At 70.4% G+C, this 27,821-nt stretch overlaps 7 protein-coding genes across 7 annotated transcripts; 4 read left to right on the top strand and 3 right to left on the bottom strand.

The window, feature by feature from the left end:
• Positions 1-1,064: 1,064 nt before the first annotated feature.
• Positions 1,065-2,827, bottom strand: PLC1 (putative phosphoinositide-specific phospholipase C; the record flags this gene model as incomplete). Its single annotated transcript, XM_009033934.1, has 2 exons — positions 1,065-2,015; positions 2,399-2,827. The coding sequence occupies 2 exons, from the start codon at positions 2,825-2,827 to the stop codon at positions 1,065-1,067; spliced, it is 1,380 nt and encodes a 459-aa protein (XP_009032182.1).
• Positions 2,828-5,572: 2,745 nt separating this feature from the next.
• AURANDRAFT_18592 (hypothetical protein) lies at positions 5,573-6,166 on the top strand (the record flags this gene model as incomplete). Its single annotated transcript, XM_009034548.1, has 1 exon — positions 5,573-6,166. One exon carries the CDS (start codon positions 5,573-5,575, stop codon positions 6,164-6,166), a length of 594 nt encoding a protein of 197 aa, XP_009032796.1.
• A 700-nt stretch (positions 6,167-6,866) lies between these two features.
• On the top strand, positions 6,867-11,819 carry AURANDRAFT_60429 (hypothetical protein; the record flags this gene model as incomplete). Its single annotated transcript, XM_009034549.1, has 1 exon — positions 6,867-11,819. One exon carries the CDS (start codon positions 6,867-6,869, stop codon positions 11,817-11,819), a length of 4,953 nt encoding a protein of 1,650 aa, XP_009032797.1.
• A 1,250-nt stretch (positions 11,820-13,069) lies between these two features.
• On the bottom strand, positions 13,070-14,428 carry AURANDRAFT_60428 (hypothetical protein; the record flags this gene model as incomplete). The annotated part of the gene is made up of 1 exon (XM_009033933.1): positions 13,070-14,428. The coding sequence occupies one exon, from the start codon at positions 14,426-14,428 to the stop codon at positions 13,070-13,072; it is 1,359 nt and encodes a 452-aa protein (XP_009032181.1).
• A 1,174-nt stretch (positions 14,429-15,602) lies between these two features.
• Positions 15,603-16,230, top strand: AURANDRAFT_70480 (expressed protein; the record flags this gene model as incomplete). The annotated part of the gene is made up of 2 exons (XM_009034550.1): positions 15,603-15,697; positions 15,789-16,230. 2 exons carry the CDS (start codon positions 15,603-15,605, stop codon positions 16,135-16,137), a joined length of 444 nt encoding a protein of 147 aa, XP_009032798.1.
• A 5,053-nt stretch (positions 16,231-21,283) lies between these two features.
• Positions 21,284-21,832, bottom strand: AURANDRAFT_19518 (hypothetical protein; the record flags this gene model as incomplete). Its single annotated transcript, XM_009033932.1, has 1 exon — positions 21,284-21,832. One exon carries the CDS (start codon positions 21,830-21,832, stop codon positions 21,284-21,286), a length of 549 nt encoding a protein of 182 aa, XP_009032180.1.
• A 3,720-nt stretch (positions 21,833-25,552) lies between these two features.
• AURANDRAFT_18838 (hypothetical protein) lies at positions 25,553-26,059 on the top strand (the record flags this gene model as incomplete). The annotated part of the gene is made up of 1 exon (XM_009034551.1): positions 25,553-26,059. One exon carries the CDS (start codon positions 25,553-25,555, stop codon positions 26,057-26,059), a length of 507 nt encoding a protein of 168 aa, XP_009032799.1.
• Positions 26,060-27,821: the final 1,762 nt, after the last annotated feature.

The raw sequence follows: 27,821 nt of genomic DNA, 5'->3' as shown, positions 1-27,821 counted from the left end.
TGGTCTCCACTCCGAGTCGGCGAGAGCTTGGGTCTGGGTCTACTTGTGGTAACAGCGACCAGGAGGACGCCGCGCGCAATTTCGCGCGTCGCTCACCATGCTTGCCTCAGAACTCGTCGACGATGTCGAAGGGCTTACGTCGCGCTCCCCTGCCGCGGTCGACGCAAATGCTCACCGCCCTCGTCTGCTGATGAAGATCACAGAGGGGTACGCCGATGATTTCGGCCCGACGGAGCTGCGAAAGGAACAGATTGAGTTGATGGTAATCAAGGAGGGTAGGGACGTTCCTGCCGCTTCTTTCCAAGACTTCATCCGCTTTCTCGTCGGCGAGATGTGCGAGCTGGAGACCGCGTTGTCTCTCGAGTTCGGTGATGATTTCGATGAAGATAACCTTTTCTCGTATGAATTCTTGAGCCACATCGAGTCATTGATCGATATTCCCGGCCCGTTCAAATATTTGTTCCAGCGCGGCTTCTCTTCCTACACTGCCAAAGACTGTACGCGTAAGGCGCAAGAGACGTTCGATCGAGTCACGGCGGTGCGCGCGGTGTTTCTTCAGCGGTGCGGCGGTGCGGTTGAGATTGCCGATGTGGCCCTAGAATTTCTCGTCGGAAACGCGGGCCGCGATCTCGCGTCGTTTCTGATGCCGCCCAATTCCGTGGAAAATTTTATGAATAATCTCGGCTACCAGTATACCGAAACCTTCGAGGAAGTCGGCCCCGCGGTCTTGGTCGACACGAAGGTTCGCGACACCGTCGTCGGTGTGCAAGCGTACGGAAAGTTTTCTGGCAACAGCGACGGATATGCATTCGAGCCGGTCTGGATCAAATGGCGCGTCGCGCGCGAGGGCGAATTCGACGAAAGTGACGACGAGGCGGATGCCAACGAATCTTACCATGCGGACTATTGAGGAGATCCTCTTCAAAGTGAATTTTATATGCGGCGCGGCCGTCCTAACTAGAGAGTAACACACACATTCTAGTCCTCGCTAAGGCCACGGCGCGGGACGACGACGTAGGGAGGTCCAGAGGCGATTTACGTTTACTTCGTTCGAGCGGTGCCGCCTACATGTCGGCGACGCCGTCGGCGAGGACCTCGTAGCCGAAGGTCACGTCGACGACGGGGCTGCCGCGGGACCAGGGCGCGAGGTTCGCGCCGAGCAAGGGCAGCGTGAGCATCTTGTCCTTGGCCACCTCGGCGAGGGGCACGGCGACGACGCCCATGAAGTCGTCGCCGCTCAGCTTGTCGTCGTCCCAGCACTCGATGGCGACGACGGCGAGCTCGGGCGCGGCGACGTCGAAGACCTTGGCCTCGGACGCGTCCCAGGCGCAGGTCGTCGCGTCCTCGACGACGGACGTGCGCGCGGTCCTGGCGTCCTGGTGGGGCCCGCCGCTCAGTACGACCTTGACGTAGACGTCCGGCGCCTTCTCGACGCCCCAGCCGCCGGTCCAGCCGCGCGCGCCGGACACGGCGACCGTGAGCCGCGCGGCGGGCGGCAGGTCGCCGGCGGCGGCGCGCGCCGCGAAGGCGCCCGCGCCGTCGCCCCGCAGGTACGCGGGCTTGAGCACGTAGCCGCAGCGGCCGTTCGCGAGGAACTTGCCGAAGTTGACGTACGCGGGGCCGTCGTGGTCCTTCGCCTGCACGTTGAGCGCCGCGAGCTGGCAGCCCGACGCCCAGGCGGGCGACGGGTCGTAGTTCGAGCTGTCGATGCGGTGGCCCGCGGGGTAGACGCGGGCCAGCGACGTGCGGCACCAGTCCGCGAGCTCCGCGGGCGACGCCCTCGCGTGCTTTTTGAGCTTCGCCTCGCTCCAGGAACTCGACCCGAGCGCGGGCGCGGCCGACGCCTCGCCGACGCGCGCCGCCGTGTCCGTGAGGTGGCCCGCGCCGTCGCGCGTCGTCTTGACGTTGTGGATGAGGATGAGCGACTTGAGGCCCGACGCCGCGACCCGCTCCGCGTCGCCGGCCGCGAACTTTGTCGAACCCTCGCCGAGCGATTTCCGCGTCTCGAGGAGGCGCTCGAGGGACTTGGCCTGGTTGGCCAGCGGGCGCGACGCCGCGGCCTTCTTCGGGGGGGGGCGTCTCCCGGGGCTCCCGCCCACGTACGACGCGGCCGACTGGAAGAAGCTCGGCCGCTTCGCCGCCTTGAGGTCCGCGTCGTCGGCCTTGTGGTCGTCCTTAGGCTTGTCGCCTGGGCAGGACAAGGGTGATTCAACGTCGCTTCAACGTGAGTGTTCCGCGCGCGCGCGTTCCGGAAAAAGCACCCACGCTTCGAGAGCGCTCCGAGAGATGATCGCTCGTCCAAAAATCAGCCAAAACGAGTGGAAAACGGCCGAGATATGAGGCTTTGAAGTTTGGAATTTCGCTCTCTTGTCCTGCCCTGCTTGTCGCGGACGACGACCTTGCCCTCGAGGAACGCGGGCGAGATGGCGTCGCCCGGCGTCGGCGTGTACAGCGCGTCGCCGAGCACGTCGCGGAGCGTCTTTGCGATGATCGACTGGCCCGCGGCCTTGCAGTGGTTCTCCAGCGTGACGATGACGGGGTAGGCCGACGCCTCGAAGGCGTTGTCCCGGATGGCCTCGACCATGACCTCGAAGGCGCAGTGCGTCGTGAGCGTGCCGCCGTGCGTGACCGCGACCGTGCCTTCGTGGTCGTAGCAGTCGAGCTCGACGACGCGGCACCCGAGGCGGAGCGCGCGCGCGACGGCGAGGGGCGTCGACCGCGACGCGAGCTGGTCCCCGTCGAGGTACGTGTTGTGCGACGCGTTGATGTAGTAGTGCGTCAGGGGGAGCGTCATGTCCTGCGTGACGGACGTGCTAGGGGGCTCCATGGCCTTCTGGACGGCCTCGGCGGCGTGCACGTAGTCGCCCCGCGCCTGGGTGAGCACCTCCCGCCTGCTCTTCTGCGAGCAGCAGGCGCCCATGGTTTTTTGGTGGTCGTCGAGGACCGGGGGGCGGCGCGCGGGGCACGCGTTCTTGTTTGTCGTCGAAAGATGGGGGCGGCGGTGTGGGGCGCGCGCCGAGGATGTTGATGCTCGCCTCGAGGCGCCTCTCGTTCTCACGCTCGCTGCCGCGGCGAGACGCGGCGCAGGCCTCCGGCCGAGGCGGCACCGCTCCCACCGCCCCTCAGCCGTCGCTCGAGGTTCCGAGGAGGATTCCCGTGGACGCGGGCAGGACAGGCTCGCAACCTAACGAACCCGTTGCCCCAGGGCTGGCGCGCGCGGCGCGCGGTCGGAAACGCGTGGCCGGGGGTAAACGCGCGGTGTCCTCGATCTCGCAGTCGACGACTGCGGCGACCGCGACGCTCTCGACGTCAACAACCGCCGCGCGTCGCCGCGACCGGTCGCGCGAGTGCACGCCACCCGCTCCAAGAGCTGCTCGCACTGCTGCGCATCGCGCCGCAGCGAAAAACCGCAGCGAAACAACCATGGGCGTCGGCGTGAAAGGCGTGCTGGAGATGCTGCGCGTCGCGGCCTACTGCGCCTGCCTCGTGTCCGTGACGCTCGTCGTCGTGCGGCGGGACCTCATCCCCGTCGCCGCGCGGGCGCACCTGCCGCAGGCGCTCGAGCCCTACGCGGCCGCGGACGAGGCCGTGAGGCAGGGCTTCGTCATGGCCGTCGTCGCCGCGACGGTCGCGGCGTACTTCGTCAAGGGCGGCTGGATGCAGGTCAAGCAGTAGGAGCGTCGCGCCGCGTAACTCGCCTTAGACGACGACGCCGAGCCAGGTCGCGGCGTCGGCGCGCGCGAGGCCGAGCGCGGCGAGGAGGTCCCCGGCGGTGCCGTTGTCCGCGCGGAGCATGTCGCCGACGAGGACCTCCCGGGTCGCGCCGCCGGCGGCGTAGGCGTAGGCGCGCGTCGCCTTGGCGGAGATGCCCCGGTGGCGCCAGAGCTGGTGCGTGATGTTGTATCTGTCGTCGCAGAAGCGGAACCTGCGGGGCCTCGGTCCCGCGCGGCGCCTCCGGGAAACAACGCGGCGGCGCGCTCGGGGCAGGCCGCGAGGCGGCCGGCGCAGGAGAGGGCGAGGTTCGGGAAGCGCGGCAGGTCCACGTGGAGCGCCTCCTGGTAGGTCATGTTCACGAAGATCTCGTCGGCGTAGCGGAGGCAGCCCGCGCGGCCCGCGAGCGACTACGCGAAGGACACGTCGGCGGATGAAAAAAGAAAAGCGCACGCACCAGGACGGCGTGCCAGAGGCTGTACTGGTCCTTGAAGCCGCAGCGCCAGGTGATCCACTCGCGGAGGAACAGCCGCGAGAGCGGCGCGTCGCGCAGGTAGAACGTGTCGCCGTGGATGTGCCAGAAGGTCCGCGGGTCCCGCGCGTTCTCGAAGAGGACGTCGACGCGGCCGTCGCCGTGGGCCGCGGCGAAGAGCGGCGGCACGACGCCGAAGGCCTCCGGCGGCGCGTACGCGTCCATGTCGATGAAGTACAAGCCGTCGACGCGCGCGTCGTTCAGGAGCGCGTAGGCCGCGAGCCTGCGCGGGAGGACGTAACGAGCGCCCGCGGTCTCCACGCGCCGCGGCGCCGCGCATCTTGATGTGGTGGTTGCTGTTCGCGGCGTCGGCGGCGCCCGTGTAGAACGACTTCGCCAAACGCCGGTGCCCGCGCTGGGCCTGCTTCTGCCGCGACTGGCGGCACTCGCGGCTGTACCTAGGCGTGTCGTTTCGGCGGCGCGGAAGACGCGACGCCTTACTTGTTGGCGACGACGGGCGGGAGCTCGCCGACCCAGACCGAGAGCCGGAAACGCGCGGACCGCCTGCGCGGAGGAGCGTCACAAAAGAAACGACAAAGTCACGCACGCCCATAAGATCTTGTTGACGAAGTAGGGCCAGAGGCGGAAGAGGTACTCGAGGTCGTTGGCGACGACGAGGACCGCCGGAGCGACGTCGCGCGGCCCTAGCGAAGGGTCCGCGAAGGCGCAGAGCCGCGGCTTCGCGGCGAAGGCCGCCGACGCGTTGAGCGTGTGCGGCTCCGCCGTCCAGGCGCGGCCGCCGTCGAAGCGCAGCGCGAGCGCGGGGCCCGCGGCCGCCGCGCCGCCGCCGTCGAGGAGGCCCGGCCGCGCGGCGAACGAGCAGCCGCCGTCGACGCGCGACGCGTCGGCCATCCAGCAGAAGGCCGTCTCGCGCCGCTCCGAAGCGCAGCGCCGCACGTGCGCCGCGAGCTCGGCGTCGTAGCCCGACGCCGGCGGCGGCGCGGCGTCGACGAGCGCCGGGCCGAGGATGAATTTGACGCCGAGGCCGGACAGGGCCAGCGTGCTCGACAGCGCCAGCAGCTGCAGGTCCGAGCGCTCGAGCGCGAGGCACGACGCGAAGAGGAATGTCGCGCGGCGCGACGCCATCGTTTCGGGCAGCCTAATTCACTCGACCATCGTGAATGATGATCGCCTTCAACGTGTTGGATGATGCCGTCAAGATGCCTTTGCTCTCCGATCAATCGAGTCCTTGGTCTGTCGTGGTCGTCGAGAGCCCCCGTCGAGGCAGCGTACGCGTCACAAGCCGTACAGCCTCGCGCTCCTCCGCTCCAATCGTCCTACAGGCGGCTCGCGCTCGTCGCACAAAAAAGCTCCACTTATATGCGATCCATGCTCGCAGTCGCGTTTCTCGCGCGCGGCGTCCGCGCGTTCGCGCCGCGCGCCAAGCCGACGCGCCTCGTCGGCCGCGCGCTCGCAGCGGGCGGCGACATGCCCGCGGACGACGAGGGCTGGCGCACGGAGCTCAGCCCGAACCAGTTCGCGGTTTTACGAAATAAAGCGACGGAGCCCGCGGGCTTCTCGGAGACGACCGAGGGCGAGTTGGAGCACGAGCTCAAGAAGGACTTCGGGACGAAGTACCCGCAGCTCGGCGCCTACGAGTGCGCCGGCTGCGGCGCGGAGCTCTACTACGCGCGCGCGAAGTTCGACAGCGGCTGCGGCTGGCCCGCGTTCTACGACGGCGTCCCCGGCGCCATCGAGGAGGTGCCCGACGTCGACGGCTACCGCGTCGAGATCGTCTGCGCCAAGTGCAAGGGCCACCTGGGGCACGTCTTCAAGGGCGAGGGCTTCCCGTCGCCGACGGACGCGCGGCACTGCGTCAACGGCATCTCGCTCCGCTACCAGCCGACGTCGTACCAGCCCGACGACGTCGAGGCGCTGCCCGCGCAGTTCGTTCCGAGGGCGGACCCGAGCGGCTTATCCTAACGAACTACCGGCCAGGTTCAGGGCGACGTCGGCTCCCAGATGTCGCGGAGGGAGATGCGCGGCGAGGGAGACGTCGGCGAGCGCGGCGATTGGAGCGACCGCGGCGAGCCGCGCGCGAAGCCGAGAGACGGCCGCGGACTTGCCCGCGGCGACGCCGCGCCGTCCTCCGGCGACCAGAGCACGGAGCGGCACAACTTTCGCAGCAGCGAAACGAAACCGGTGTCGCGCTGCTTCGGCCCTGTCGCCACGGCCTCGGACCGGCGCGGGAACGACTCGTACGGCTTCGCGCCGGAACCGCCGGCCTTGGGCGACTTCGGCGCCGTGGAGACGACGGCCGAGGTCGACGCCTTGAAGTCGCGCATGCGCCGCCGCGGCGTCTTGGGCGACCAGCTCGGGTTGAGGTCGTCGTTCTCGACGATCTCGCGATGGAACGTGACGACCTTGCGAGTGCTCATGGTTTTTATCAAAGGCTGCCGCTGCGCGATGCTGCTTTATTGCTGTCGGATGCAAGAGAGGAAGGCGAGGCTGCCCTACTGCTGCGCTGATGCAAGCGAGACGCGGATGAGGCTGCTGCTATGCGGGCTGCCGCGCCTGCCCAGCGCCGAGTTGCGCCAGGAAAGCTTGGAAAGCGGAACCAAGTTCAAGGTCGCGCGTCAACAACTCCTCAAATAGCCAAGTTGAAGAACGGGGCAGCCCACCAATGGGCCGCAAGTCCTTCCTGCCCAGCCAAATGGGCCGCAGGTCCTTCCTGGTGGCGCTCGGCGTCGCGTCGACCCGTGGCGACCAGATAACCAGGTCGATGATCGCCGCCTACACCTTCGACGACCAGACGGCCGCGGACACGGGTCCCAACGAGTGGCACGGGACCGCCGCCAACTACGTGCCCGTCTTCACGGAGCGGGGCGACTACGCCATGAGCTTCGGCGGCAACTGGGACGACGACGGCGGCGTCATCGACGACGACATCGTCTTCCCCGCGGCCGTGACGGCGGCGCTCGGCGGGTCCGCGGACCGATCCTTCTGCTTGTTCGCGGACATCGACCAGTTCGACGACGGCGTCATGTTCTACTACGGCGCGGCGGAGACGGATCGCGAGTTCGGATTGCGCACGGAGAACGCCGGCGCCCCCGCCTACGTGAGCGTCCAGTTCTACGACGGCGGCGACGTCGCCGTGGACGCGCCGACGGTCGCGGACGGCAAGTGGCACCACTACTGCCTCACGTACGCGGGCGGCGCCGGCATCTGGAAGCTCTTCGTCGACGGGAACCTCCTGGAATCGGCGACGAAGGTCCTCGACACGGGCACGTCCACGGCGCTGCGCATGGGCAACCGCGACACGGGCACGCACGAGTTCCACGGGGCGCTCGACGAGTTCTACGTCTTCAACGAGTCGCTCACGTCCTCGTCCGTGGCCCAGCTCTACACGGCGCTGACCCTGGGCCTCACGCCGTCGCCGACGGCAAGCTTCTCGCCGACGGCGAGGCCGTCGGCGGACATCTGCAGCCCCGTCGCCTTTGCGGCGCCCGTCGTCGAGACGGCCGCCGCGGGCCCGCGCGACGTCGTCGCGCTCGACGTCGACGGCGACGGCGACGTCGACCTGCTGACGGCGGAGTACGCGTCGTCGTCCGTGGTCTGGTACGAGGCGAACAACGCCGGGAGCGGGTTCCGCGCGTCCGTCGTCTCCGACAGCGTCGACGGCGCGCAGAGCGTCTTCGCGATCGACGTCGACGGCGACGCGGACGTCGACGCGCTCTCGGCGAGCTACAACGACAACGACGTGACCTGGTACGAGCAGAGGCCCGACGGCTCGGGCATCGACTGGTACGCGCACCAGATCTTCGGCGCCGGGGGCTACGTCTACGACGTCTCCGCGATCGACGTCGACGGCGACGGCGACGTCGACGCGCTCCACGCGGACGTCACCGGCGACGCGAGCCTCGCGCTCTGGGTCAACGACGGCGCCGAGTCCTTCGTCCAGTTCGACATCAGCACGTCGGCGTCGTCGCCGCGGAGCGTCTGCGGTTTTGATTTCAACGGCGACGGCGACGTCGACGTCGTCTCCGGCGAGGCGGGCGTCGTGGCCCTCTACGGCCGAAACGGCGCCGGCTACGCGGGCGTTTCGCTCACGTCGGCCGTGTCCAGCGTCTACCGCGCGGTGCCCGCGGACATCGACGGCGACGGCCTCACGGATTTGGTCGTCGCGAGCTCCGGCGACAACAGCGTCAAGTACTTCCGGGGCGCGACGACGGCCTCCGTCGGCGCGGCCCAGGTCGTCGACCGCGACATGGACATGGCCGTCGACGTCGACGTCGCGGACTTTGACGGCGACGGCACGCTCGACGTCGTCGCCGCGGCCTTTGTCGGCGGCCTCGTCCGCGTCTACGAGACGGACACGGCGACGGTCCTCGCGGACCAGGACTGGGGGTCCGGCACGACGCTCCGGTCCGGCGCGGGCGAAGTCGGCGCCGCGACGCCCGTGGACCTCGACGGCGACGCCGACGTCGACGTTTTGGCCGCGCTCTACGACAACTCGGTCGTCGAATCCTACGCGAACGAGTGCGAATCGGCGCCGGCGCCGAGCCTCCACCCGACCTGGCCCCCGACCCGCCTCCCGACGCGCCTCCCGACGCGCCACCCGACGCACCACCCGACGACGCCCAAGCCCTCGCCCGAGCCCACGCCGTCGCCGACGCCCGAGCCGTCGGTCGACGTGCCGAACCCGACGCTGTGGATCCTCTGCAACGCAAACGCCGACTGCGGCGCGGGCGAGTTCTGCAACAACGACGCCGAGGGGTCCTTCGCGGGCGGCTGCGAGGGCTGCTACTACCCCGGCGACTTCCCTCTAGGCAGCGCCGTCTGCGACCGCTACGTCGCGAGCTGCTGCGGCGACGGCGCCTGCGACTCCTGCGACCCGTCGGCGTCGGCGACGCCGACGGCGCTGCCGACGCCGGCCCCGATGCCGAAGCCGTCGATCTCGTCGTCGCCATCGTCGTCGCTTTCGCCGACGCGCGCGCCGTCGCCGGAGACGCTCGGCGCGTTCTGCAACTGCACGGCCTACGTCAGCGGCGCCGCGCCCCAGGACGGCGCCCTCTGCGTGTCGGCCTTCGGGAGCACCTGCCGGGCGCCCAACACTGTCGGCGCGTGCCCGGGCAACTTCGAGCTCTGCTTCGCGGCGACGGCCGCGCCGACGGCCGCGCCGACGGCCGCGCCGACGTCCGTGCCGACGGCCGCGCCGTCGCTCCCGCCGAGCCCCGCGCCGACGACGCCCGCGCCCACGCCCGCGCCGACGCCGGCGCCGACGCCCGGGCCCACGCTCGCGCCGTTCGCGGCCGGGTCGCCGACGGTCGCGGCGCCGTCGGCGGCGCCCGCGCCCGCGCCGAGCGCCGCGCCGACGCTGAGCGACGAGGAGCTCGTCGCCCTGCTCAACGACACGGCGGCGTCGCTGGAACACACCTGCGCGGGCGGCAACGCGAGCTCCTGCCTCGAGGCCGCGGGCGCGGCCGCCGCGGACGCGGAGGCGCTCGTGGCCGGCCAGTCGCTCTCGGCGTCGACGCGCGACGAGACGCTGCGCGTCGAGGCGGCCGTGCTCGAGGCGACGGCGGCGTCCGGGGCGCTGAGCGCCGAGACGGCGACGAGCGTGCTCGAGGGCCTCTCCGCCGTCGTCGTCGCGGCCGCGGGCGACGGCGACGACGGCGCGGCCGCGGAGGTCTACGCGCTCGAGGACGAGCTCCTGGACCAGACGGCGGCGACGCTCGCGCCCGGCGAGACGTCGACCGAGCTCGAAGCGTCCGCCGTCGTCGCGCGCGTCGCCCTCGTCGACGTCGACGATCTGGACACCGCCGGGAAGCCCACGCTCCTGCTCTTCGCGCGCGAGAACGCGTCCGCGGCCGTGCCCTTCGAGGCCCTCGGCGGGCCGGGCCACGTCAAGCAGGTGCGCGCCACGGTCTGGCGCGCGTCGCCGCGGGCCGCGACGGGCAACCTCGCCGGGCCGGAGCTCGAGGTCGAGGTCGTCGACGACGGCACGGGCTCCGTCGTCGCCGTCGCGGACCTCGAGCACCCCGTCAAGCTCGAGCTCCCGGGCGCGGGGACCTGCGTGTTCTGGGACGGCGACGCCTGGTCCACGCGGGGGCTGACGCCCGTCGAGAAGGGCTGCGCGTCGACGCACCTGTCGTCGTTCGCCGTCGCCGCGCTCGCGCACGGCGAGTCGTCCTGCGCGGCCCTGAGGCGCAAGCCGGGCGCGGCGCTCTACGCGTCGGCGGCCTACCGCGCCTTCGTCGTCGCCGCCGCGACGGCCTGGGGCACGGTCTTCGCCTGGGGCTTCCGCCGCGTCGTCGGGCCCGTGCTCGAATACCGGCGCGACCACCGGCACATGGGCTGGCGCAGCGCCGCCAAGTCCATCGACACGGTCAACGGCCGCGTCGCCGTTGCGTTCGTGTGCCTGGGGTTGATGCGGGGCGCCTACTACGGCGCCGTCGCCGTGGGGCCCCGCGAGAACACGGTCTGCCGCGAGCTCGACTCGTCTCTGATCACGCTCCACGACGCGGGCACGCCCGTGTATCTAGGCGCGTTGAGCGCCGTCTGCCTCTACTGGTGGCAGCTGCCCCAGACGAAGGGCTCCAAGCCGAGCCGCGCGGTCAACCTCAAGGGCCGCGCGCTCTCGGCGTTCGTCGCCTTCAACGTCGGCTTCCTCGTCCTGAACTGCGCGGCGCTCGCGGGCCTCGTCTTCGGCGCGCCCGTGCGCCGGCTGAGCGCCGGAGCGACGGCGCGGACGGCTCTGATGGTGTACGCCGCCGCGGCGTCCGTCGAGGGCGTCGCCTACGTCGTCTTCGGCCTCCGGCTCGTGACCCGCCTCGACGCGCTCGCGGCGAAAAATAAGTGCGACAAGGTCCTGCAGCTCCAGCGGCGCGTGCGCGTGCTCCTCGTGGTCTGCGGCGTCGGCACCATGGTCTGCGGCGCGCTCGCGGCGCTCTTCGCGTCGCTGAAGAGCCCGACGCCGCGCGACGCGTTCCTCTGCTTCGCGGTGGGCGTCCACGCGGTCGAGCTCGTCGTCGGCATCGTCTCCGCCGTGCTCGTGCTGCGCAGCAACCTCGGCATGGAGGGCGCGAAGAAGAGCCTCTTCGACGCCGCGCGCAAGGCGCGCGAATCCGTCCGCATGTCGCTCATGGAGCTCAAGTCGTCGCTGAACCTCGGCCGGCGGACGACGTCCCCGAGCGGCCCGCCGAAGCCGGACCCGGACGGCATCGAGCTCGAGGACCATTACGCGCACGTCGACCCCATGCAGCGCAAGTCCGTCCGCGAGTCGCCGATGCACCAATTGGCGCATTTGGACGTCGACGAGCAGCGCAAGGAGATCGGGATCGTGCTGAAATTGGCCGAGCGGAACTCGAAGATCCGCGAGGACGGCTCGAGCCCCCGCGCGCGGAGCCTCCCGAAGGAGCTCCTCGACTTCGTCGCCGCGCTCGAGCCCCCGCTCACGGAGGCCCAGGCCGACCGCGTCCGCGAGGCCATCCGGATCCTCCGCGGCGAGTACGAGTCCCTACGCCGCAAGTCGTCGAAAGAAGGAAGCCGGCGGAGCAGCGTCGGCAACGACCGGGAGCGCGTCCTCGCCCAGAAGCACAAGATCCGCATGTCCGCGGCCGGGGACGTCGTCTAATTCAACTTGTTGTTCAATGTGTCCTCTGTTGAGCTGCCCCCACAGTGTGGCGCCGCCCGCGACGCCGTCCGCCGCAACGCGCCGAGCCGCGAACGCGTCGATCGTCGCGTCCTCATGGTGCTCTGCGCGGGCTGCGGCGCCGAGGGCGCGTGGAAGAGCCGCTGCTCGCGCTGCAAGAGTGTGAGTTATTGTTCCGTCGACTGTCAGAAGAAGGACTGGTGCACGCACAAAAAATCCTGCAAAGCCGCGGCGGCGGCGGCGGCGGGGCCCGAGAAAGCGGGACCCGAGAAGCCCCCGGCGGAGGCGCCGATCTTCAATCTGACCGTCGAGATGCTCCGCGTTTCCTGGCTCGAGTCGGGCGGCGACGTGGGAGGCTGCCTCCGTCACGTGCGGCGGCGCATGGACGCCTTCGACGCGAAAGAAATACACGTCGCCTACGTCGGCAGCGCGAACGCCGGCACGCTCCGCAAGCTGGAAGACGTCACGAAACAGAAGCTGCTCAACGGCGCCGCGACTCACTACGCGGAGACCATGAGGCGAGAGAACCCGAACTGCTCGCTCCAGTACGAGTCCGCGAATTTGAAGCAGGCGCCGCCTTTGAGCGACGACCGGCGTCCCGTGACACGTTTCGAGAGATGTGACCGGAAGATCGTCACCGACGCGCTTCGTAGGCGACGACGCGCCCTGGCTGCCGGATTTGCGATTGGACGACTGCGTCCCCACGGCGTTTGTCGCCTTCTCCGTCAAGGGGAAGTTGTCGGAGTTCTACAAGGCGTTGAAGGCGGACGCCGAGGCCTGTCGCCTGTTGACGGCCGCGAGCCCGCTGAGCGTCGTCTCGGGCTTCGACGACGACCGCGACGAGCCGCGGGTCTTGAAGGACTTCATGGGCGGCATCATGGTCAGTTTCTCGGGCCTCGCGTCCGCGCGGCGGAAGACGCTCCCGGGCGGCCCGCTCTACGCCTGCGTGCTCGGAGGCTGCAAGAACAACTTCCTCGCGGCCGCGCTCGCGCGGAAGGCGCTGCTCTACACGCTCGGCTGCGAGGCGGCCTACGTGTCGCCCGTCGCGGCGAACGAGGTCGTCAAATCCAAGCACGGCAGCGTCCACACGGCCAAGATGTTCGCCGCGCTCACGCTCCGCGAGCTCGCGGGCTTCACGCAGCGGCGCTGCGTCGAGGCCTTCGCCTGCGACGGGTCCCTGCCCTACGACAGCCAGCTGTCGTCGATTAACGCGGCCGTCTAAAAACAAGGGCCTAGCCGAGCCAGGGCCGCCGCTTGCGGCGCGGTCGGCGCCGCGGCGCGTCGGCGCCCGCGCCCGCGGGGAGCCCCGCGCGGCGCCGCGCGGCGGCGACGTCGAGCCGCGCGGGTTCGCCGCGCCGCCGCCGCTCGACGGCGGCGTTGAGCTCGGGGCACTTGGCGCCGAAGCGCCAGGATGATTCGGCCGTCGGGTAGTGGGCCTTGCCGCGCCACGGGCACGCCGCGGCCTCGGCCTCGGACGCGACGCAGGCCGCGTCGCGCGGCGCCGGCACGTAGTCGACGGGCCGGTCGAACCAGGCCGCGGCGACGCTCGAGAAGGTGCTGCCCCAGGTGCCGAGCACGGCGTCGGCGGACCCGAGGCTCAGCTGCTCCGCGAGCGAGACGACGTTGCCGTCGCGGCTCCACAAATGGCCCCGCCGGTGGCCGTCGTCGCCCCGCGGCACGCCGCGGGCCCCGGCGACGGCGACGCGCTTCGAGGAGGGTAAGTCCTCGAAGCGGGGCAGGAGGGTGTCGCCGTAGCGCGCCGCGAACGTCTCGTGGAGCCGGCCGTCGTCGGACGCGAGAAACACGTGCTCCAGCCCCCGCTTCGCCAGCGCCGCGTCGACGGCGTCGAACCACTCGGCGTCCGTCGCCCGCGCCCAGGCGGCGTCGAGGTTGCCCCGGCGCACGTGGACGCCGAGCGTCGACGGCGGCAGCCACCGGACGAGGCCGAGCGTCTCGCGCGTCGCGGGCAGGAACGCGTACGCGCACGACCCGTTGAGCGGCACGACGCTCGACCAGAGCGACAAACCCAAAATCCGGTCCGTCGCGCCCGCGCGCGCGCACGTGCCGACGGCGGCCTCCGCGTCGAAGTGCGCGCCGCAGCCGTCGCGCGCGACGACCGGCGCGCGCCGCCGCTTGCCCGCGCGGCCCGCCTCGGCGAGCGCCGTGTCGTTGCAGGGCGGCGCCCGCGTCGCCATGTAGTCGAGGAACGCCGCCGCGGGGTCCGGCCCGGCGAAGCCGCCGCCGCCGCCGGCCGTGTGCCAGCCCGACCGCCGCTGCCGGTAGTAGCCGGCGCACGCGCCGTCCCAGTCGCTCCGCGGCCGGTTGAGCCGCTGGCGCCGGAAGGGCCCGGCGAAGGCCGGCAGCTCGCTCATGTTGAAGAGCTCGCGCATGGACGCGCCGATGAACTTGCTGTCGTCCATGCGCCAGTCGACGAGGACTTTGGCGTCGAGCAGGGCGCCGAGCTGCATGGTCGACACGATGCCCAGCACGCGGTTGCTCAGGCCGTGCATGGGATGCACGACGAGGGTTGCGACATCATCGCCTGCGCGGGAGGCTGCGACGAGGAGCGCTGCCGCGACGGGCAGCCTCATCGCTGCGCGGCAGGCTGCGAGGAGGAGCGCCACCGCGACGGGCAGCCTCATCGCATCATCTCATCGCAGATTCTCATCGCGGCCCGTCGTTGCCCGCAACATCATGCCAAAGGCAACATGACAATGATAACGCCGAAGCTTATGGGGCGGCTCTCCGGGGTGCGCAGAGGTGGTTTCGCGCAGCGGCCGGTGGTGGGGCCCGCCGCGTCGGCTCCGATGGGCGCCCGGGGCGGAGCACTCCGCTGCGCGCGTCGATTGGGCGGCGGGGCGCCGAGCGCGAGGACTTGCAGGGCTTGGCCATCGGCGCGACGTCGCCCACGGGCCCGGGGGGCTGCCGCGCGCGCTCGCTTCGTTCGGATGCCTTCGACGTGAGTCTCGGAGGGGGCTGGTGGGGTCGGCGCCCTCGGTGGCTTCGGTGTGCGGGCTTCGATGTGCCCGTGTCCATTCGTTTCTCTGCATTCTGCAGCGTCTCCTCGTAGCGTGGCGCTCTGTGCGGTTCCGTCGACGTCGGCGTCTTTGCTCTCTTCGGTCCCGCTGACTACGGGTGTCCTCTTCGGCGGTGCCCTCGGCCTCCATTCGTGGTCCCCGGGGTTGAATCGGCCTAGTCGAGCCGGACGTCCTGCTCGTTGCGTGCGAGTGCCTTCGTTCTCAATCTCCCCCGGTCCACGGAGAGTCCGTTGAGTGTCGTCTGAATGAGGCGACTCAGGATGCTACTGCCTTGCGCCAATCCCGGCGTGCTCTCGGCGTGGCGGTCGGTACCAGGCTTGGCGCGAGTGTACCGCCGCCACACCTCCGATCCGAGTGCACGCGCGATCTTTGGGTCGGAGGAAGGGGCCGGTGTGGGAACGCCAACCCCCCGGCTACGCCTCCGTCTGAGCCTCCGGGCGGGGTCTTCGGTGCGCACCCCCTTCAATAACTAGTCCAACATCGCCACAAGTGCTCGGTGCCCCAGCTCAAATAGAGGCTCCTCGCCGATCGGCCATCTACGCCGTTCCACGCCCACGCATCGCGCCCCTCGGTCGCGGTGTGCGCCGGTGGTACTCTACGATCCACCGTAACATCTCCCTCGGCGCCTCGGCCGCCCACTCGTTCCCGTCCGTGGCATTCGCGGTCGTCGGCGACAGGTGCGAAAAGATCTCGTTTGGATCTCCGCATCTCAACTCCAAGTGGCAGGATGGTCGCGGGGTGGGTCCGCCGGAAAGTCAAGAACAGCGACAAATGGGTGCGCCGCTGGCTCGAGGTGAATAGGCACGTCCTGCGCGCGGCGGCGTCCCGAGATTCGCGCCGAGTTTCCGTACGGACGGCGACCGCCGGGGGGAACCGCGCCCCGCCCCCCGTCTCACGCGACCGCCCCCCCCAGGTACTCGTACCAGGCGTGCCCCACGGACACGCCGTCGGCGCGGGTCATGAACATGCTGGACCTCCGGAAGACGCGCGAGATCAAAGTCGTCGACGGCGGCGACTTCGACGGCCTCTTCCTCATCGTCCCCGAGTCGGCGGACAACGAGCACCCGGGCTACATGATGCGCGCCGACAGCCGCGAGCTCGCCCAGGAGTGGGTCGCCGGCCTCAACAAGGCGCGCAAGGCCGAGCTCGACAAGATCGTGTCCATGGACAAGGCGCGCCGCCCGAGCGAGAGCATCTGCTGCTGCTTCTTCGGCAAGCCGTCCAAGTCCGCCGAGGAGCGCGCCTCCCTCGTCCGCGGCTAGACCCGCGGACGACCCATGCCCGCGGAACAACACCACGAGCCTATCCACGCCGCGTCGTCTACGGGACGCTGTCCATAAGAGAAACACATACGAGCTACGACGCGCGCGGCGCGATTGCCGGTCGCGTTCGCTCGCGGGGAGGTCGATTCGGCGGCGGTGTGCTCGTAGGCGATGATGGAGTCGCGCGGTCCCAGTGGATGCCGTGCGTGACGACGCGCGCGTCCCGCTCCGCCTCCGGGACGTTGCCTTCGCGGCAGTTGTAGATGTTCGGCAGGTCGTAGAGCTCGCCGCGGCGGCGCCAGAGCACGGCGCGAAGGCTGGGTTCGTCGTAGCCGCGGGGGTCCGGGCGCGCCTCGAACCCGTCGAGCCACTCGCGCGCGCGCGCCGTGCCGCCCGCGCCCGCGACGAGCACGACGCCGCCGTTCCGGTCGCTGAAGTCGTCCGGCGCGGCCCGCAGCTTCTCGGCGGCCGCCGCGGCCCGGAGCCTACCGTCGCGGACGACGGCGTCCGCGGCCTCGAAGGCCGCCTCGAGGTCCGCAACGCGCTGGCCGACGGCGCCCGCCGCGGCCGCCGCGGCTCCGATCGCGTCGTCCAGCGCGCGGCGTTGCGTTCTCGGACTCTTGGCATGCGCGTGCCGCGACGTCGGCGCCTCGCGAGAGTGACGCGAATACCTGGGATCGCCGCGGGGGTAACGCGCCGCCGGCTCGTTAAACCGCCGGTCGTAGGCCTCGCGGTCGCTTTTTTTTGCTGCCTTGGACTTGTGACGGGCGGCGGCCGCCAGGTGCGCGTGATTGTGGCACGTCGGGTCTTTTACGAGGCCGAGCGACGCGTTCGCCGCCGCCATCAGGCCAAAGGCGTCGGCGAGCGCGCCGTCGCGGCCCGGCCGCAGCACGGCGTCGCCGTCGAGGTAGGCGACGCGGTCGAAGCGCCGCGCCGTCTCCGCGATGGCCGTCAGCTTGAAGCGCCGCCGCCGCCGCGTGTGCGCCTGGCTCGTCGACTCGCCGGCCGGCGCCGGCGCCGCGACGACGCGCACGTCCGCGGTCGCGCAGAGCGGCCGCGCGAGCGACGCCTCGTGCGCGTCGCCGACGGCGAACACGAAGGGGCGTCCCGTCGCGCACAAAGTGCGTATGTTAGTGGGAAATTCATCATCTCGGTGATAATGGTGCTCGCCCGGGAAGCGGAAGGCCCCCGGCGCCGTCGACCGGTTGCCCAGCTCCTCGAGGCGCTCGAAGGGCCGGGCCGTGGCGGCCACGAGGAACGTGTACGAGGTGTTTGATGCGGCGACAGATGTCAATAAGAGCGCGATCACCGCTATCATCGTGTCGCAAGCCTTTCACCATGTCCACAAGCGAGCTCGCCACCTCACACAGCATCCTCTATCCACACGACGCCTCACACGTCCCTTACCTCACGCCTCGTGCTGCCGCGGGTTCACGCGGATGACGAGGTTCCCCTGCTGGTTCAACTCCAGGTCCTTGCCGACGCGCGCCTTGCACGCCAGACGAAACCGCGGGTGGTTGAGCGTCTTCATGATCTGCCGCTCCTGCGTCTTCTGGGGGCTCATCAGCTCCGCGCCGTCGAGGACGGCGACGGCGCACGTGCAGCACGTGCCGTCGGCGCCGCAGTCGCCGCCCGTGGACTGGCTATCGAAGCGCCGCGCGAGCGGGTCGTTGAGCTTGACGCGGCGCGTCAGCAGCGCCTGGCGCAGGTTCTCGCCCGCGATGAGCTGGATCGTCTCCTCGGGCTCCGAATCGTTCGGGTACTTGACGACGACGTTGACGACGGGCGCCTTCGCCAGGCGCTTGACGACCAACTCGACCCGGTCTCCCTCGACGTCGCCGAGCGCTTCCACGAGGCCGTCCCAGTCGCGCGCCTCGACGTTGACGAAGGGCCCGCCGGGCGGACCCACGGAGCCGATGCAGTCGCCTTGCCGCAGGTCCGCGTCGGCGGCCGACGTGCCCGGCACCGTGCCCTCGACGACGACGATGCCGACGCCCTCGCCGTTGTTCGCGACCTCGAGCAGCTCGACGCCGAGGCCCGGCGCGCGCGTGAGCACCACGTTCTGGATCGTGTCGACGACGTAGCTGTTGTCGTCGTTGACGTTGAAGCGCAGGCCGCCGCTCTTGAAGGACGTCTGCTCCTCCACGCAGACGCCCCACTTGGAGTAGAGCGCGTCGCCGGAGTCGAGCTCCAGCGGCACGCACTCCTCCGTTGCGCGCAAAGCGCTGGCGATTCGTTGGTGTGGGCGAGCGATATTGGTGCGAGCGACGCTGAGGGCGCTGGAGGTCGCAAACAGCACGCAAAAAGCGGCACAAGTCGAGGACATCGTGGACTGAGTCATGTCGGCTTGGGAGGCCTCGAGGCTGTTTGAGGTCAAAATCACCTTGACGCGTCTCTAAACGTAGGGGGCCCGGGAGGAACCGCGGGGGACGGGAGGCTCAGAGGGGTCTCACAGGCGCGGGAGGCGCCAGTGGACGGCGGCGTCCTGGCGCAGGCGCCAGTGCCGCTCGCAGTAGGGTTTGATGTAGGGGCGGACCTTGCCGTGCGTGTCGAGGAAGGTGAGGCCGCGGAGCCGGAGGCGCGCGTTCTCGCGGGCGCAGACGACGCCCAAGCGCCGGACGAAGCGCTGGAGGCAGACGGCCTCCGCGTGCTCGACGCTGATGAAGCCGTCCTCGGCGCTCGAAATCACCCCAAGTTGCCCCCCCAACTCGACGATGGCAGCCCTCGATGCCCAGCTGCGCGTCCTCTGCCTGCACAGCTACCGCACGAACGCGAAGATCTTCAAGGCGCAGCTGCAGGCCGCGGGCTGGACGTCGGCCTTCCCCAACGTCGACTTCGTGTGCATCGACGGCGTCTACGAGTGCGACGACAAAGACGAGCAGGAGATGGCGCGCGGCGTCATCGACGGCGTGCGAGGCGGCGTCCACTTCATGCGTCTTCGGCAAACATGCCATCCCCGTAGGACACGGTGCTCGCCAACTTCCCGAAGGCCACGTGGGGCGCCTACCGCGAGTGGTGGCAGGAGCGCGAGACGCGCGCGGACGCGACGGCGACGACGGACGCGCTCGGGAAGACGTGCGAGGATCTGTGCCAACGCGTCAAGGCTTCGATAGGCGAGGGCGACCTGTCGCGCCAGCTCGAGAGCTTCTTCTCCGGCGGGACGATGCTGCGCCGCGCGAGAGACACGGTAAAGAAGGTCGAGGTCGACGACGAGCTCCGAACGGACGTTCTCGCGTTCGTCGAGGGCTTCGTGGACGACGCGTCCTACTCGCGCCACGACGACATCCTCGAGCACGTCCGAGCGTTTGCGCGGGAACGCGGGCCCTTCGACGGCGTGCTGGGGTTCTCGACGGGCGGGTCCGTCGCGCTGTCGCTCGTCGCGACGGCGGAGCGGCGAACCTTCGACGCGCTCGCGCCCTTCGACGGCGCCGGCGGCGCGGGCTTCGCCATCATTTTATCGCCCTACCTCCCGCGGGACCCGGCGATCAACGCGCTCTGGGCGCCGGACCTGCCGAAGCTCCAGACGGCGGCGGTCTTCGCGGCGAGCCGCGACGACGGCCTCGTCGCGGCCGCGGACGCGCGCGCGCTCCGGGCCCACTTCGCGTCCGCGGCCGCCGAGGGCTACGAAGCAGACTCGGACCGGCACACGCCCTTCGTCGTGCGGTCGCGCGACGACCCGAACGCGGCCGCGATCCGCGCGTTCCTCGACCGCCAGGCGAAACGAAAGGAAGAGCACGCGAGCAAGCAGAAGAAGCTCTGGGTCGTCAACGGCGCCGTGCTCCGGCGGGGCGCGGCGAAGGACTCGGAGTTCGTGGCGGAGCTCCCCCACGGCGCGCCGGTCTGGGTCGTCGCGCTCGAGCAGATCACGGTGGGCGCGGGCCGGCGCGCGTCGTCCGTGACGCGGTGCCGCCTGAGCTACCCGTTCGAGGCCTGGGTCACGCGCAAGTTCCTCTCCGACGCGCAGCCGCGGCCCCTCGCGGTGTCCGACTCGGACGACTCCGACGACTAACGTGTTAGGTGAGGCGGTCCGGCGCCGCGGCCCGGCCCGCGAACTGCGCGCGCTCGTCGCCCTGGACGTCGAGGCCGAGGCGCTTCCAGCCGTTGAGCCCGCCGCGGAGCCGCCGCACGCGCTCGGGGTCCGGCAGCGCGGCGCGGAGCGCGCGCGCGACGTGGACGCAGCGGCTCATCATGGAGCCGTTGTCGCTGTAGACCGCGACGCGTTTGTGGTTCTCGTTGCCGAGCTTGCGGATGACCGGGTGGTGCCGCGTGAGCGCCTGGAGCTCCGCCATGGTGTGGCCGGGCATGCTCAGCGCCCCGGGGATGCGCGACGTCACGTAGGCCATGACGTCGCGCGCGTCGACGAAGACGCAGTCCGCCGCGTCTCGCGGCTCGACCCACAAATTGTCGTCGACGCGCTCGCCGAACGCGCCCTTGGCGTCGAGGTACTCCTCGAGGTTGCGGAAGGCCTGCTCCATCTCGTGGACGCTCGACTTGCCCGCCCACCACTTGAACTCGTCCGGGAGGTCGTCGCCGCCGCCCGCGCCGTCGCCGCCGCGCGCCTTCCGGAGGCAGCCCCGCTGCTGCGCGGGGTCCACGAGCAGCTTCATGGCGTTGAAGACCTTCTTGAAGGCGTCCTCGGCCTTCGGGTCCGCGTTCTTGTCCGGGTGGACCTGGAGGGACACGCGCTTGTAGGCCTTGCGCACGGCCGCGGTCTCCGCGGCCGCGACGGGCAGCCCCAGCGTCGCGAACTCGTCCGCCGCGGCCAACACGCGCGCGACGGCGTCGCCGGGCGTCTCCTCGTCGAAGGCGAGCACGACGAGGTGCGGCTGCGTCTTCAGGAGGCTCTCGGCGGGCGCGTCGAGGTCCGCGAGGTCGAGGTCGACGCCGTCGACGTTGCAGGCCTTGACCTTGTCCGCGGCGAGGTCCGTGCCTTTGTTCTTGTTGCACGTGGTCACGAACGGTCCGACGACGCTCGTGCGGAACGGCTTCTTCATCCATTTGTCCGTGAGCGAAATCTTCAGGGCCTTGCCCGCGCCGTTGACGATGATGTGGGTACTCATCGCGCCGAGGCCAGCAGCCCGCGGCAAGACTTAGTTGTTGCCGGGCTACTTGAAGTTCGAAACGGCCCGAGTTTTAGCCCGCGCCCCTACTTCGCGTCCGTCTTGGCGCTCTTGCCGTGGGTGAACTCCCAGACTTCCATGCCCTCGTTCTCGACGGCGTCCTCGATGGAGTGGAGGTCGTGGATGACGGACTTGGACTCCGTGTCGAGGATCGCGCCGACGTGCGCGAGGTGGTTGACCCACTTGGGGATCTTGCCCGTGCCGAGCTTGAGGGAGAAGGCCTCGGAGAAGTAGCAGCAGTTCTTGCGCAGCAGGTCGTAGGTCGGCCCCATCCACTCGGGCTTCATGGACTCGAGGACGTCGTGGATCTGCCGCTCGGATTTGCCGCAGTCGCCGAGGTAGAAGCTCTCGCGGAAGGTGTGCATGGGGCACTTCTTGGGCTCGCAGGTGAAGATGCCGCACCTATTCTGGCGGCAGCCGCCGAAGGAGTGCTCGTGGCCGCAGACCTCGATCGCGCCGTGGAAGACGCCGCCCTCGCCCAGAAAGTTCTCGACGACGTAGTTGAGCTCCTGGAGGACCTTGTTGTGGCCGACGGTGTAGACGTTGAGCACGACGGGCTGCTTCGCCTCGCTCATGAGCTGCTTGATCTCCTGCTCCGTCTGGCTCGGCCCGCAGTGGCACTCCGTGAGCATCTCCCAGAAGGACCGGTCGAAGGCCGGCCCGAGGTGGAGCTTCTGCGCCGGGGCGCCGAGGTCGAGCTTCCGCTTCACGTTCGCGATCTTGCCGCCCTTGCGGTCCCCCTCGGGCGGCGGCGCGCCCGTGTCGAGCATGGCGGCGCCGCCGCGGACGGGCAGCTTTCTCACTCACTGGCGCGCGGGCAGCTCTCCGACCTCAGGTCGTGTCGACAACAGCCGTCGCCGGGGCAAAAACGGCACACCTCCTTACCGCACGCCCATCCTCGGCAGGAACCCCGCCCCCGGGCCGCCGGTCTCGGAGAGGTGCATGGCGTGGCCCGACTCGAGGCCGAGGTCCTGGAGGAAGGACGCGGTCTGCCGGTTCGGCTGCCGGAGCACTGTGCCGCGGATCGGCGGCACGTAGGCCGACGGCCGCGGCGGCGCCGCGTCCTGCGGCTGGGGCGCCGCCAGACCCGGCCGCTCGCGCCGCGGCGCCCGGCGCTTCGCCGGCGCCGGGAGCTCCGAGGGGAGCTCGGCGCCCGGCGGCGGGAGGTGCGCGTACTCCGGCGGCGGGTTCAGGACCGTCGTCCGCCGCCGGGCGGCCGCGTCCCTCAGGCGCGGGCTCAGGTCCGGCACGGAGACCGACGAGATCATGCGCCGCCGCTCGTGGCGGACGCCCAGGTCCTGCCGCACCGTCGCGCGGAGCGGCTCGCGCTCGACGGGCGAGCCCGACGTCGCCGGCGACGCCACCGAGGGCTCGCGGCCCTGGGACAGGTCGAGGGCGCGCCTCAGGCGATCCGTCAGCACGCTCGCGCGCTTCGTCTGGCCGTCGACGACGTCCTTGAGGCGCCGCGCCTCCGCGGCCTGCGCCTCGCGCGCGGCCGCGAGGTCGCGCAGCGCGCCGTCCAACTCGTCGGCGACGGCGTCGTTGCGCGCGTCCTTCGAGGCCGCGGCCTTGAGCGCCGCGCGCGTCGCCGCGTGGCTCGCGAGGGACGCCTCCAGGCGGTCCGCGGCGATTTCGCGCTCGCCCGCGGCGGCCGCGCGCTCCCGCGCGGCGTCGCCGGCCGCGGCGGTCGCGCGCTTCGTCGCGTCCTCGCGCTGGCGCGCGCCCTCGCGGACGGCCTCGTCCCGGAGCTGGGTCATCGTCGCGAGCTCCGCGTCGGCCGCGTCGCGGCGGAGGCTCGCGCGCGCCGCGTGGCCGAGGTCGCTCGCCGCCGCGCGCGCGGCGGCCGCGGCGGCCGCGGCCGCCGCGAAGGACTCCGCCGCCGCGCACGTCGCCGACCGCGCCGCGTGCGCGAGGTTCGCGACGTCCGTCGCCTCGGGCGACGGCTTCGCCGGCGCCGGCGCCGCGGGCCGGGCCGCCGCCGCCTCCGGTTTCGCCGGCGTCGCCGCGGGCGTCACCGTCGCCGCCGCGGCGTCGAGGTCCTGGGTGATCAACTCGACGGCGAGCTTCTGCCGGTCGGCGATGGTCCAGCCGCGGTGCTCGAGCAGGCCCTGCTTCAGCTTGTCCTCGAGGCCGCGCCGCCGGAGCTGGTCGTCGACGAAGTCCTCGAGGATCTCGTGCGACTCGAGCGTGCTGTCGGTCCGCCCCTCGATGCCCGTGAGCGCCGTCTCCGCGCGCTGCACGTCGTCGCGGACGACGTTCAGCTCGCTCTCCATCTCCGTGATCTGCGTGCCCATCTTCCCGACGTGCGTGAGGAGCTGGTTCAGGGGCATGCGCTTGCTCTCCTTCAGGAGGTTCGACATGCCCGACAGGCACATGACCGCGGCCAGGATGTTGATGTTCGCGTCCGCGAGCCGCTCCTTGAGGAAGTGGAGCTGCTTCTCCGACGTCTCCCGCAGCGTCGGCTCGCCGTCGGCTTTCGGCATGGGGAAGGCTGCCCCGGTCGTTTCCCAGCCAGGCTGCGCCTTTGCCCAAAATGGGTCGTGCTCCACTAATAGGACACGTCTACGATCGCGTGGCCAACGCTGTCTCCGCGCGGCGCCTCGACGCAGCCGAACTGGGCCCAGATGCCATTCGGAACGCCGCTCTAGGGGCAACTTGTCTGCATGTACTTCGGCATCTTGAAGAAGGTTCCTTGGAGTATTCCTTCTTCGGCCGCGAAGTTTCCCGGCATCCACGCCGTCCGCGGCGACGCGCCGCGCAGGACGGACCCCCGCCGCGAGGACGGTGCAGCACTTATAAAGAAAAGCGAGAGGGGTGCACGGGGCGGGGGCCGAACTGGGTGGCCCCCGGGGGCGTGGGAGAGCAGATTCGGGGGAGAGATCCGGCGCCGTCGTCGTCCGAGGGGACGCCGGGAGGGAGACTAGGGTGTTCGTGGGCGCATAGGTCCGGGGGCAGTCGATGGCCCGCCGCGGTGGTCCGGCGGGCGCGCCCGGCAGGGCTGGGCGCGCGACGTCCTTCCCGCCGGGGCGCGTCAGGCCTCGAGCTCGTGCCTGCAGACCGGGCACGTGCGGTGGCGCTCGAACCAGGTGAGGAGCGTGGGCTTCTCGAAGCAGTGGCCGCAGGGGAGGTCGAAGACGGAGGTCCCCGGCGCGATCATGCACTTGGTGATGGGGTCCTCGATCTTCTCGCGCGCCGACACGGAGCGCCGTCGTAGCCGTCGGATCGCGTTCGCGCTGAGGCCGCGCTTGACGTTGTCCTCGTCGAGGCGCAGGAGCTCCTCGTAGTCGGACCCGTCCCCGAAGGTCGACGAGTCCCGGGACGAGCTCGACCGCGGCGCGTCTCGCAGGCCCGCCGCGCGCGCGTACGACGCCTCGTCCCAGTCGCCGTCGACGCGCGTGATCTCGACGACGCCGTCGCCGCAGAGCGGGGCGCCGCCGAAGGGGGGGGTCGACGCGAGGGAGTCCCGCATCTCGTCGAAGGACATGGCCGCCGCCATGGTGCTCAGGCGGCTCATGGCGCAGGCGACGACCGACGGGCGCCGCTCGCGCGCCGGCTGGGGCTCCTGCCCCAGCGACACGCAGGTGCAGGTCGCCGCCGCCACGGCGACCGCGGGCGGCCGGGAGGGCGACTCCCGGCGGGGCGAGGCTTCGGCCTTCCGATGCTGCCCGTCGGGAGAGTGAGCGTATGCCGGAGAGGCTGTCGTATATAAAAACCTAGGGTTAACATTAACTCAACTGGTACTTTACCCCTCTTGTTGAGGCGTTCGAACGCGCGCTGGGGCTGCCCGCAGCGGCGGCGGCCGCCGCGGTGGACCCATGGCGCTCGCGCGGCGGAACACGACGGCGGACCGGAAGATGGCCGAAGAGAAGGCGCGGGCCGAGGCGGCACTCGACGCCATCCTCGACGACGCCATCGCCGAGTTCGAGGAGGAGGAGGACCTGTCGCAGAAGCCCGAGGAGGCGAGCGAGGACAAGGTGGCGTCGCTGCTGAGCGGCGACAAGGGCAGCCTGCGCGTCGACAAGGCGCTCGAGGAGAAGATGCGCGACGGCGCCATGGCGAACATGGACATGCTCGTGGAGAACTTGAGGAACCCGTCGTTCAAGGACACGCTGTCGATGACGCTGCGCGCGCTGAGCGGCAACGAGGAGGGCGTGCGCACCATCGAGCAGTTCATGAACGACCAGCGGCTCCGCGCGGAGAACGCGACGCCGTCCGAGGCGCCGGCCGTCGAGCTCGACCGCTCCGTGGCGACGACGATGGAGCTGCTGGCCAAGTCGAGCACGGACATGGAGGGCATGGAGACGGCCCAGGTCGAGCAGTTCGGCGACGAGATGATGACGAACATGATCGCCGAGTTCGAGCGCCTGGGCCAGAAGGAGGACTTCAACCAGATCGTCGAGAACATGATGCGCCAGCTCCTCGCGCGCGACCTCATGTACGAGCCCATGAAGCTCGTCTGCGACAAGTACCCCGAGTGGCTCGCGGAGAAGTACGAGTCGCTGAGCAAGGAGGAGTACGTGCGCTACGGCACGCAGTACCAGTACTTCCAGCGCGTCGTCGCCGTCTACGAGACGGAGCCGGACAACTTCCCGCGGCTCATGGAGCTGCTCCAGGACCTCCAGAAGTACGGCCAGGTGCCGTCGGAGATCATCAAGGAGCTCGCGCCGGCGCTCGAGTTCGGCGCCGACGGCATGCCCGTCATGAACATGGGCGACAACTTCTTCCCCAAGGAGGGCGCGGTGCCGGGCATGCCGGGCCTGCCCGTGCCCGACGCGGACAGCGCCCAGTGTAGTGTCATGTAGCGGGGCGTCGTCGCGGGGTCGAGCCGGACGTCGTCTTACGTCGCGGGGTAGCAGTTCGCGGGGACGGGGCAGGGCGGGCCCGGGAGCGCCGGGGTGTAGCCCAGGAGGGCGAAGTCGTCGGCGTACAACCGGCGCGCGACGTCCGCGGCGGCGACGTCGTAGTAGTCGTCGATCTTCGACGTCGCGTCCGTCGCGTGCACGGAGCCGACGACCTTCGCGCGCGGCGCGCCCGGCGCGTCGCCGCAGTTTCCCGACGGCGCGAAGAAGCAGGGCTGCGCCTTCCACTTGCGCCAGCCCTCGCCCGCGAGGTCCGGGAAGCCGAGCTTCCGCGCGAGGCACGGGAACCAGTCGGCCTCGTCCTCGAGGCGGAGCACGGTCACGGACTTGGCGCCGCTCAGCGCGCAGCCCGAGACCTGCGTGCAGAGGTGGTGGTCGAGGGCGCACAAATCGCGGGTCCGCGTCGCGTTGTCGACGAGGGCAACGAAGCGCGGGAACGACGGCGCGTCGCGCGGCCGCCGCCGCGGCTCGAAGCCGTCGAACGCGCCGCTGAGCTTCAACAGGTCGTGGGAGCAGTGGGCGCCCGGCGCCGCCTCCGGGTCCCGGTCGCCGACGTGGAAGCAGCGCAGCACCTTGTCGAGGTAGAGGGACAGGAGCCGCGCGAAGGGGTTGCGGGATACGAAGTAGACGTCGTCGCCGGCGTCGACCGTCGAGAAGCTGAGGGGCCGCTTGCCGCTCGCCGAAGTCGCCGTCACGCCGAGGGCGTAGTCCATGGCCGCCGACGACTCCGGCGGCGCGCCGTAGTAGAGCGCGTAGAGCAGGAGCATGAAGTCGCGGTTCCCGTTCTTCTGCGGAACGCACAGCACGGACCGGCCGTGCTTCGCCGGGAGCCGCAGGCGGTGCGCGGCGCACCAGAGCGGCACGGGTTTCGACATGTCCAGGGGCCGGCCGCAGGTCGGCTGGAGCCGCCGCCGGCAGCGGTCGCTGGCCCAGCACCGCTTGCCGCCCTCGATCATCGCGCACCGGAGGCCGTCGCGCTCGCAGAAGGGCTCCGCGTTTTCCGCGCGCCGGCACTTGACGCTCGCCCAGCAGCGCCGCGCGTCGCTCGCGACGCGCCGCACGCACCGCGTCCCCGGCCGCTCGGCGATGCAGACGTCCTCGAAGGGCGCCGCCGACGGCGGCGGCGTCGCCGGGGTCGTCGTCGCGGGCCAGGCGTCGAAGGTCGCCGACGCGTCGAAGCACTGCGCGCGCTTGCGCGTCACGTTCCGGTCGACCTCGCGGGCGCGCGCAGTGGCAGGGGCTGCCGTGAGCAGGAGGAGCAGCGCGATCATTCCATCAGAGTCGCCATCGTCTAATTTTTGGTTCGAGGTGTCGTTGTTGATGTTGTGTTGATGCGACCGGGTCGTACGAGGTCGCTGGATCCAGTACGAATGTTATTTCTTGCGAGATTACGGACAGCGGATTCGAGCACGGGTAGGAGACAGGTGAATAGCGGAAGCTCTTCCGCACGCGCGAGGGACGCGCGCGGTGTCTTGGTCTTGGTCTTGGTATTCTTCGGCGATGGGTCTCGTTGCGTCGCGGTCGAGTTTAATGCTGGCGGCACTTGGCCGGGTCGATCGCGCACAGGCAGTCGTGGTCGTCGTCGGCGGCCTTGCAGTAGCTCGTCTTGCTGTAGTTGTTCGCGAGCGTCTTGCAGGTGCAGGGGTGGACCGCGGTGCTCCGGCACTTGGACGGATCCGTGGAGCAGATGCAGCTGTGGTCCGTG

Source organism: Aureococcus anophagefferens (assembly GCF_000186865.1).
Source record: "Aureococcus anophagefferens unplaced genomic scaffold AURANscaffold_1, whole genome shotgun sequence".
In the NCBI taxonomy this organism is placed as follows: Eukaryota; class Pelagophyceae; order Pelagomonadales; family Pelagomonadaceae; genus Aureococcus; species Aureococcus anophagefferens.
Note: the sequence above shows the minus strand (reverse complement) of the source record. Positions and strands in the feature narration are given on the sequence as shown.